This window comes from Peromyscus leucopus, chromosome 3 (assembly GCF_004664715.2).
Source record: "Peromyscus leucopus breed LL Stock chromosome 3, UCI_PerLeu_2.1, whole genome shotgun sequence".
NCBI lineage: Eukaryota > Metazoa > Chordata > Mammalia > Rodentia > Cricetidae > Peromyscus > Peromyscus leucopus.
Genome location: NC_051065.1, coordinates 99,690,388 through 99,701,211, shown reverse-complemented (window position 1 = coordinate 99,701,211; position 10,824 = coordinate 99,690,388). Strand labels below are relative to the sequence as shown.

Here is a 10,824-nt window from a genome sequence, read left to right as displayed (position 1 = left end):
TGCAACACAAGCCACAAAGAGGGTTTGTCTCCTCGGTGTATAAATAGCCCTCTCAGGGCTGGAGAGCATCAGCCATTGGGAGCAATTCTAATCTAGCAAAGGCCCAGGTTCCACAACCAGCACCCACATGGTGGCTCACAAGCATCCGCTGGCACACACAAGGCACACATACATACAAGCAGGCAAAACACTCACACGCACAAGATGAGTAAATTTTAAATTTTTGAAAAGAGCTCTTTCAAACAGAAGCCAATTCAACACAGATGTAATTGCGTGCACAGCCGAGAAAATAAAAATGCAGAATAAATATTACCAGGTTTAGCCTCACTAGCAGTCGGAAACTGTGAGGGTTTGGTTTTGGTTTTTGGTTTTTCACTTGGAAACATTTTACTCTAAAAGCAGACTCTTTGGGAAGGAAGCAGTGAGGTGATACATGCATTTTTGCTTGCTGGGCATGTGAGCTTGCACGTTTTGGCATGAAATATATAAATACCTATAATAGCTTTGTTGTATTTAAAAAAAATTTTTTTTTGAGTTTCTCTGTGTAGCCCTGACTATCCTGGAACTTACTCTGTAGACCAGACTAGCCTTGAACTCACACAGATCTACCTGCTTCTGCCTCCCGAGTACTGCGATTAGAGGTGTGCACCACCACTGCCTGGCATGTTTTTAAATTTTTGCTTCTAAAAATTTATCCTGTAATTATAACCATACCATGTATATGTGAATAATTTCAATTACTGTAAATATTTTGTTATGATAAATTTCAAACATATGCACATTAAAGAGAGTAGTATAACGGATGTTCACTGTCTCCCAGTGTTCACTATTATTATCTCAGAAATAGTTCTATTTCTTTGGTATGGCCATACTTGGCAAAACATCACATTACTTCACCCACAAAAAGACCCCTCTAAGACACTTAACCAGAGTACTATTACTGCAATAAAAATGAACAACGATTCCATACCAGGCTTGGTGGGGCCAGCTGCACCTCCAGCACTCAGGAGGCCGAGGAAGGAGAATCCAGGCAGGTTCAGGGCCAGACACCACTTTAACACAACGCAAAACAGACCGACAACCACAAAAACCAAAGTGACAATTAATACAATGCATGATCCCACTGTGGTTATATTTTCCATAAATGAGATTTTTAAAAAACTGCTTGTTTAATTAAGATGCAGCCTTGGGGCTGGGGAGATAGCTCGCTGGATAAGAGAGCTTGCTCTGTAGGCTCAGGGACCTAAGTTTGAATTCCCAGCACCCACAAAGAAAGCCAGGCCCTGTGCCTGAAGCCCCAGCACTTGAGGGCAGAGACAAGTGGATCTGAACTCATCAGCCAGCCAGCCTGACAGCAATGTGCAGCTGCCAGTTCAGTGAGAGCCTGTTTCAAGGCAATGAGACAGTAAGAGATAGGGACATCTTGCCTTGTCCTGCTCTGACCTCTGCCTGCACTTGTACTAGGTGCTTAGGGCATGTGCACCCACATTCCCACAAATAAAACACACACACACACACACACACACACACACACACACACACACCACAGAGTTTGGAATTGTGAAAAAGAACCAACCTGAATACCCATCAGCAGAAAATTAGTTAAATAAATAACATGCTAGCTACACAATTGCACATTGTATTGTTTATTCAAAAAAAAAAGAATGAAGGGATTCTAGATATATTTCCACACAATATTTACTAAATAAGAAAAGGAGTTTGTGAAAACATTGCCTGATTTTGCAATACATAACTCGCACACTTCTGTTTTTCGGTTACTCGGGGCATCCTTGGAGTAGATATGACCATGCAGGGAAACAGGGAAGCTTCTCTCTGTATATATATGGCAAGGCAAACCAGCTGCATGGACTACATGATTGAAAGGACATCTTACACCAAAGAAAACAAAGGCCATCATAAAGTTGAAAAGCAAGCTATAAACTAGAACAATCGCAATAATATTGCGAGTATTCGGGTGACTATAATACAGAATTTCCGTGGACTAATAAGGAAAGGAGTATTTGAAAATATGGTCAAAAGGAAGAGTCAGCGATTGTCAGCAGAGGAGATGCTCCTGGGCTCACGGGTGTGGGAAGACACCCAGCTTCACTAACAAAGAAGTGAAGTTAAATGCCAGCTACTCCAGTGTCTAAATGATCCACAATATTTAGGGATGAGGCAAAGGGAGGAGTATGAATTACTAGACCTCTTTTGCAGAATAATTTGACATTATCTATCGATCTGTAAGCAGGCCAGGTGTGGTGGCTCTCATATACAACGAGGAAGTGGAGATAAAGATTCCAGAGTTAAAGATCAAGTTCAGATACATAGTAAGTTCTAGGCCAGCCTGGTTACATGTACACAATGTCTCAAAAACCAAAAACTAGGGGCCAGCCAGATGGCTTAGCTGGTCAAAGTGCTATGCTGCCAAGCTTAAGGACCTGAGTTCCATCTCCTGGTTCCACATAGTAGAGAGCACTGACTCCTATAAGTGGTCCTCCAACCTCCAAATACTCACACTCATACTTACAATAATAAATAAATAAATAAATTAATAAATTAATTAATTAATTAAAAAAACTAAGCCAGAGGCTGGAAAGATGGCTTAACAGTTACTAGTGAGTACTACTCTCTTATAGAAAGAGTATATGCCCTTGCAAAGGACCAGAGCGTGATCCAGTTCACAACTGTCGGGTCTGTAGCTCCCACTCCAGGGGATCCAACAATCTCTTTTGGCCTCATGTATGCACAACACACACACACACACACACACACACACACACACACACAGAATAAAATTATAAAGTATTTAACAACAGCCAGGCAGTGATGGTGCATGCCTTTAATCCCAGCAGAGCCAGGTGGATCTCTGTGAGTTCAAGCCCAGCCTGGTCTACAGAGTGAGATCCAGGACAGGCACCAAAACTACACAGAGAAACCCTGTCTTGAAAAACCCAAAAAAAGAAAAGAAAAAAATATTTAACAACAATAAACCAACCCTAAATCAACCAACTAACCGACCAAACATACAAAATAGCTCTAGAGAAGGGGACAGGGAACAGTTCAAAGGCTTGCCCGCACCTGAGGTGCAGAGGGGATTTGGAAAGAGTAACTGTCCAGCATTCTTGGTAGCAATATAAATTGCCACCACCAAAGGCAATTAAAGACACCCTTTGACCCAGTAACCCACTTTGAGGAACTCCCTCACAGACATACCCAGCAAATGAAAATAACCAACCAAGCAACCAACAAACAAAAAACCCCAAGTTTATTAACTGCAACATGTATGGAATAGCAACAGAAAACAGTCCAATGTCCACCAGCCATGTGACAGAGATCCATACAAAGAAACACCATATATTTGTTAAATACAAGCAAGGGTTCTTTGTGTCTAAAATTCAGTGGGAGGAAAATAAATACACAGCTGTACAGATGTGCAGAAACATTAGACAACCTAAACAAAAAATGGCTACCTTCCAGCCACTTGAGGGCTGAGCCAGGGGGCACTGCTAAGAAGTGTGTGTGTGTGTGTGTGTGTGTGTGTGTGTGTGTGTGTGTGTGGTGCCTTAGACTTTAAAAAGGGGAAGGGAAGATTTGGGGCTGCTGAGAAGGCTCAGCAGGTCCTAGGCAGAGATCTGGGGAGAGATAGCCTGAGTTCCTTCCCCAGGACCCAGATGGTACGCAAGAACCAACTCCTGCAAATTGTCCTCTGACCTCTATACATGAGTGAACACATACACATCAAAAAAAAAAAAAATTGAAAGAGGCTATTTATGAAGGAAATTTTTGATGAATTCTCTACTTGACAATTAAGTGAAATGTCTTTAAAATCGTGTAAGCCTTTCAAATCAGCCGTTTGGCTGCTAGGAATTTATGTCACTGAAACATTTAAAAACATCTACACAAAGCCTGGGGGCCTGGGAGTTCATTTCACTGTATTTATAATAAATTAGACCAAGTGCAAGTCCTTCCTGGTCTACACAATTAGCTCACTGCACCGTCAAAGGACACGGGTCTGGTGGATCTGCACTTTAAGATTTTTTAAAGGTGAATTTCAAAATAGCACAGGGAAATCGCCTGGAAGGGGACAAGGGGACGCCGGAAGCTGCTTCTGGCAGCCTTTGCTGCCTTTGGTTCTGTTTCCTGTGAAGCTTGTATTCTGGAATTAAAGCTCTCCATGGACTAGTGGATGATGTTGAGTGAGGCCGGCCTAAGCTGGACCTTGAGAGTGTGGGATCCTCCCTGCAAGTCCGGGAAGGCATCCCGCAAACCTCAACGTTAGTGAGGAGGTCAAACCTGGGCAAAGAGAACAGTTCCATTTTTCTAAGCCGTTTGTGAATTGGCAGGATGCAGATTTATCTAGTGGTTTAAGCTAGTTCGTTGTTAGAATTTTTGTTGTTGTTTTGGTTTGTTTTCGTTTTTTTGTTTGTCTTTTTTTTTTTTTTTAAACTTTTGGTTTTTGATAGACTCCGAGGCTGACCTTGAACCTGAGGCAATCTTCCTGTCTCTGCCTTCTGGAGTGTGCAGGCATTACCAGCTCTTGGCCACCACTCTGGACAACCAATTTAGGCTCATTTTGCTGGTGGAAACTTACCAGCGCATCCATGGCGGCCCTGCACTTCCTATGACCTTGCAAAAGACTCCCCTATGCCTTTCCAGCACTATGATCAGAACACACACACACACACACACACACACACACACACACACGCCCGCCCACGTGCGCAACAAAAGAAATTAAGGTTGTTTGGTCTTAGTTTTTAGCGATTCCCAAAGCTGGGAATTTGAAAAGGTTCTGTCGACCTCGTACTTTAACAGTTACATTGTATGCTCCTCCTGTCCACCCTCAAAATAGGAATTTCCGAACGTCCGTTGGGGAGTGGTCACTAGTCGCTTCACGCCTAGGAAATAGGTAATAGTGACAATGGTCTTCTTTCATTTATTTGGCAAACATTTGAGTGCCTGCTGTCTGCTGAGAAAGAAAAAAATGGAGTGGGCTTGGCAGACATGGTGTCCACCTCCCAGGGTCGCCAAGGGACTGGAGAATCCCGCTCCCTGCTCTCCTGACACCTCCCCCTTCCCGCCATTGCGCGACCTAGGATCCCAGTGCTGGGTCCTAGAGTCTCCGCAGCAAATCTCCAGGTTGAGGCATCCCTGGCTTCAACCATTCAGGTTCACAGGAGTGCTCATTGGTGTCTGTGGACTAAGTCAAGAAGAAAGGAGGTCTCTGCTCTGAGAGCAAATGGTTAGAGAGGGCACCGCCCCTGCAGGCAGACACCAGGCTGCAGGTCACAACAACGAAGCCTGGATTTCATTGCACCCACCCTTGGCCTTCGAGGCCAGCTCCCCGCCTGTCGCTGCCCCTTCTCCGCAGTTGTCTAGGCCGCTGGAAAACCCAGGCGTCTGGAAAAGTCCTAGCCGCCCTTCAGCCCTTCTGCACAAGCTCCTGGGCTACCCTGGGTCTCCGGGGGAGGGCGCGCTGCTCTCCACGCCTTTCCTAAGATCAGCTCCACCTGCGGTGCAGAATAGAGGCTTATACCGCCTCCGGATCCCCCCGAGAACCAGGCCAATTTCTCTCGTATGAAACAAACAAGAAAGAGAAAGCAAAAAACGAAAATAAGAATAAAAACAAAAACAAAAATCCTCATAGGCTCCCGCTGTCGCCCCCGATTAAAATGGAATGGAAAGAAACAGGAGGCAGAGGCAGGTGAGCAATGGCGTCGAGGCCTGCACAATACACAGATGCCATTTCTAACGGATGGTGCTGGACCCCTGAAGGTGAGTTTGGAGCGGAGACCGCCTTGCGACACGCAGGGAAGTCACATCTCGATTTTCTGATTTTCCCCAGCCCCAGCGATCCTCACCCCCAGCTCCAGCTTTCCAAAGATTTGTCCTCAGCGCCCCCTCATTGGGTCCTGTAGATGTGGAAATCCACCGTGACTATGCAGGGGAAGAAAGCTTGAGAGAACAGAGCCATGTAAATGGTCGCCATCGTTCTCTGAAAATGAGGTTGGTTGGAAGAGCAGAAAGAAGGCCTCATTCTGCTGCCCGCTTCGGTTTCCTGTGGGGTGGGAGGGTGATTAATACATAGAAGGGAAAATACAGAACCAAATGACTGCGCACAGACCGGCGGTGAGAATGCGGTTCTTCTGCTGACAACAAACGAAGCGACGGAAAAAATACAGAACGAAACAACCACTGGAAAATAATTTAAAGTACTCTCCGCAAACATTAAAATTTAAAAAAAAAAAAATTAAATTCCAAAAGTTCCGAAAGTTCGGTTTTCTGAATGAGTCCTCTAGGGCTCTCAACATCTGCTTCAGGCATGTGTTGGACCAGGTTTCCAAACACATCCACAGACTGAGATATGGAGATCCCTGCCCCCGAAAGAGGCCCAGGATTGGGGCTTTGCCCAGCTCTCCGCAGTTCAACGCGGGCCCTGGCGGCCCTGGCTTTGCTGCACCGTGCCTGCTCAGCAAGGCTGGGCCTGCAGCCTGGAGGTTTCCTCAAGGACCGGTGGGAAGCCAGCGGAGCCTTCAATGCTGGAGGAAGTGTCCCTCCCTGCAGCTAGTTGTTTGGAGCCACCGTCTTTTCGGGAGCAACTGTAGGAGGCAGACCAGCCCCATGCAACCTTTGTACTGGGCGCTACCACCCGACTGGCTGCGTGTTTTGAAGAGCCAGATCGTGCTCAAGTCGTTTCAAACCATTTCAAGGCAAAGACCCAGTGTTCTCAGGGGGGCCTCCAAGCACCGGGTGCGTCTGTCCAGCTTCCTCTCCAGGGCGTTTTAGCCGGGAAGATGACCGGTGCATCACTCCTCCGAAGGATTTGCCATGTTGGGAAACGGTTCTTAGAAAGGCTGGGGTGCAGACGATGAGTCTTGGCTAGTGTTTGGAGACCTGCCAGGAGGCAGCAGGCTCCAAGGGGGGCACCTCTGACAGAGTAGATTATTGGTGCCTCCTGGCATTGACCATGGAACTATGGAGCATTCTCAGATCTATCAAGACCAGTTAGATTCTCATCTGGATTGATAGGAAAGCACCACTGGTCTGAGCCAAAGGTGGCGGCAGGCTTGGACTGCCAATTGCAGGGATCTGTGAATTAGGCTGTCTCTCTTCTGCCTGTCCCAATCCCTCTCCACTGAAAGAGTCAGCACAGGGTTGGCCAACTGCAGGGTGAGGTTAGAGCTTGGAGGCCCCACGCGTTCCGGTGGCCTCCTGCCTCCACTGGCCAGCCCCTTCCAAATTAAAACAAAAGGTTCCTTCCACACTACCCCTCCTTGGCCAACGGCCTGGTACAACCGCACAGGGGGTGTCTAGGGGCCTTAGAGACTGGAGTCAGGGAAGAAGCATCACTGTGTGGAAGCCTGTGGTGTGCCCATGTCTGTCATCTTGGTGGCACAGTATTTATGCCAGCCGCTGGAGAGAACGCCTCCATTTTGAAGGCAGGGTGAGCAGAACAGGGGGGCTCCAGGGCTCCCAGCTTTGTTTTCTCTGAGGAAATCTGAGACATTGGTCAAACAGGGTTACCCAGAGGAGAACCCCACTGCTTGTTTGCAAGATGGTCTGATTTTCTTTTTATCAGTTGTTCTTTACCTCTAAACTGCTGACTTTCCACAGCAACTCAGTCCTTGGGTCCATGGTGTGTGTGTGTGTGTGTGTGTGTGTGTGTGTGTGTGTGTGTTAACAGGGGCTTCTGACTACCAACTCACACCACCCCATCCATTAGACAGGTTTTGTAGGTCACCCAGGGCGACTCATGCCTCCCCTCAACAATATTTATGGAAAGCCTGCAGAGTGCTCTCTGTGTGCCTGGCAGCACCCTGGATCCTTAGCAAGCTTCCTGGAGTGGGGGCAGCAAGGCCAGAGATGAGACACCAATTCTGCTCACCTCTGGCTCCAGCTGTCTTTGGACTTTCCAGTGCTAAAGATTTCTCTCAAGCAATCCCACAACCAGGGAGGAAGGGTGAAAGATGTGGAGAGAGTGGAGCCATTTTTTTTTTTTTTTTTTTTTTTGGAGTGCCCTAGCCTCACAGCAACCAGGGCAGATAATCCTCATAATCTTGCACCTTTTTGTTTTGGTTTGGTTTTTTGGAGGCAGGGTTTCTCTGTGTAATTTTGGTGCCTGTCCCGAATCTCGCTCTATAGACCAGGCTGGCCTCAAACTCGAACTCACAGAGATCTGCCTGGCTCTGCCTCCTGAGTGCTGGGTTTAAAGGCGTGCACCACCACCACCCGGTCTCCCTTGTACCTTTTAATGGCTTCCCTGGAAGACATGAGGGGGTTATGTCTTCAGAGTACCAGAAGACAAGGGTAAAATGTGCTTAGGGCTTATGGGAGGCTGTTTGTTGTGGACAACGAAGGCTTCCCTTCCTGAGTGTTGAGCTGGCTTCACTTATGGAGGCCTTCCATAAGTGGTGGGGCTTCAAGTAATTGAGCAGTGACTGACACCAGTGACCCTGCCTAGGAGGGATTAGCAGTAAAAGACATCCTGGGCATTTCAGGCCTGTAATAACATCCTTGTCATTAAATGGGGGAGGGGCAGAGGGATTTGTGAGGGCTGCATTTGCTTTCCATTTCACTCAGGTGGATAACTGTACTTCATATTTCATTTTTCCAGTATGCTTTACAAATGTAAGAGAATTACCTTTGTGAGTACATTACAAAAGTGTATCATGACAATGTACCGGAGCAACCCCACATATGTGTCTCAGCCTGACTTAAGTGGCTCTGTCCCAGAGGAGAGAGTCACTTCTTACTCCCACCTCTAAGAGTCTGCACCAGAGACAATCCCACTGATGCCCATGAATGAGATTTATTTGTTCTACATAAAGGTTGGTAGAGTGGTAGATCATGTTTGGGCTCAGAACTCAGTCATCTTGACAAGAGGAAAACCTGCTTTTAGGTTGGTGTGATGCATAATATTGGCAAGGACTCAAGACATTACCCCTGGAGCTGGAAACATTAGACTGTCTTTATCTCTAGAAGCCTTGCAGATTTCTTAGTGAAACTCAACTGGTGGTTCACTTCTTGGACTCAGAACCCCTCAAATGACAGAATGGCATTCTAATTTAACTCCAAGTGACCAACAAGTCCTCATATCTTGGTGGTGTAACTGCCTTAATCCATTCGGGTCCCTAGAGTGGCAGTGGCCACCCAATTTTCTAGTGACCACACCTATTCCCAAGAGTATTTCTTTATGCAGGTTCCCTTCTGGATTCAAGTCAGCTTCCTATGCCTTCAGGTAGGCTGTCCCCATGCCCTGCCCTAGCTGAATCTCAGATCCCCAGGGCCACTCACATTCGGGAAACGGGATTCAGGGAAGTTGTACTCCATCTGCTCCAAGGCGAGAGAAACCTAGGTTCTCCTAGGCAGAAGAGAGGAAATTGGGTATGGTTGGTGGCTTCCTGAGGCCTGCAGGTTCCAGGATGGGTACATGGGATGAATAAGTTCGAGAAAGGGCAGCTAGGGGAAGCCAAGTGAGCCAATCTGAAAACCCAGGATGGCGGAGGACAACAGGCCTCAGGCCCAGGATCCAGACTTTCTACCTTGGAGAGGCCCAGACCCAGGAGGCCTGGGGGCCTGGGTCTGGATGGGCGATGGCAGGAGAGTGCTACGAAGTCGAGTTCCGCCGCAGGGACAGGACTGGGAAACTGGGTGAAGGCGAGTGGAGCAGAGGAGGAAAGCATCAGCCAGGCTAGGTGGAGGGGCGCCCGGAGTCGGCGACCAGGCTAGTGGGAACTGGGCAGCGGAGCCACGGCGGGCCAGCCTACCTCCGCCCACCGAGCCCTCCCTTGACCACCAACCCATGCAAGGCCTGGTTCTGGGAAAGATGGCTGGGCTGAGGAAGGAAAGCACTCCGCAGGCCTGCGGGGCCGGCCTTCTTCAGCAGCTGCCCACTCGGGTCCCTCCCTATCCTGTCCCTTCGGAGCGCGCGTGACACTTTCTCCTCCCTTGCTCTGAGAACCGTTGCGCGAGGCCCTGGCTCTCGGTGTCTTGCTTCCCCAGCCGATTCGCATCCTTACTACAGCAACCAGCCGGTATGGGCCTAGGGAGAGAGAACCAGCCCGAAGGATGAACTGCAGGACGGAGAAACAAGGACTCCTTCCAGCCTCTGCTTTGTCCCCTGCGTTCAGCTCAGTGTCCCGTACACAATAGGCAGTCGGAATAATTGCTGTATGTACTGACGAATGAATGAACCAGTATATGAACTGTGAGATGGACGCTGTAGAGAGGTCGGAGGCCCCAGGAAGGGTAGCATGGTGACCCAAGGAACCAGAGCCGCGGCTGTCCCCTTACCTCGTACCAGGATGCGGCGGCAGTGGTCCGTCTCACCGAGCGCCGGCTGTCCGTCGCTGTCTGCGCCGCTCTCCCTGGAGCCTGCGGGACTGGAGACCGAGGTCGCCGCAACCTCCCTTGGACTCCTGCTACCCGTGTCAGCACGCAAGTCTTCCGCTCCATTGTGGTCGCCGTGGCGTCCGCTCCGGCCACCGCGCTTGGGGCCGCGGTCCCGCTCCGCGCCCCCATCGCCCATGCCCGCCACCACTGCTGCTTGGGTCGCAGCGTTCCCTAGTCCAAGCTCGGGGTAGCAACTCCTTCCCCACCCCTCCCTGCCCCTTCCTCCTTCTGCCCCGCCCCTTCCACAGGCCCGCCCCCCGCGGCGATTGGACGCGAGCTAGGGTTCTGGGATTCTGGGTGGATCTCCCGGGTGCAGCGCAGCGGGAGATTGGGGAGGGAGGAGGTGAAGAGGGAAAGGGGGAGGGAGAGAAGAGAAGGAGGATGGATTGGAGGAATAGAAAGGAGAAAAGGGGAGGGGCGGTGTCCTTT

At 48.9% G+C, this 10,824-nt stretch overlaps 1 protein-coding gene across 1 annotated transcript in view; it reads right to left on the bottom strand.

The window, feature by feature from the left end:
- The window catches only part of LOC114685688 (ventral anterior homeobox 2), a 28,025-nt gene extending 17,443 nt beyond the window's left edge, over nucleotides 1–10,582 (bottom strand). Inside the window, exon 1 of the mRNA XM_028860333.1 lies at nucleotides 10,297–10,582. Coding sequence (XP_028716166.1) covers nucleotides 10,297–10,531 — 235 coding nt within the window. The 5' untranslated portion in view covers nucleotides 10,532–10,582. The remainder of the gene's footprint in view (nucleotides 1–10,296) is intronic.
- Between the last annotated feature and the right edge of the window lie 242 nt (nucleotides 10,583–10,824).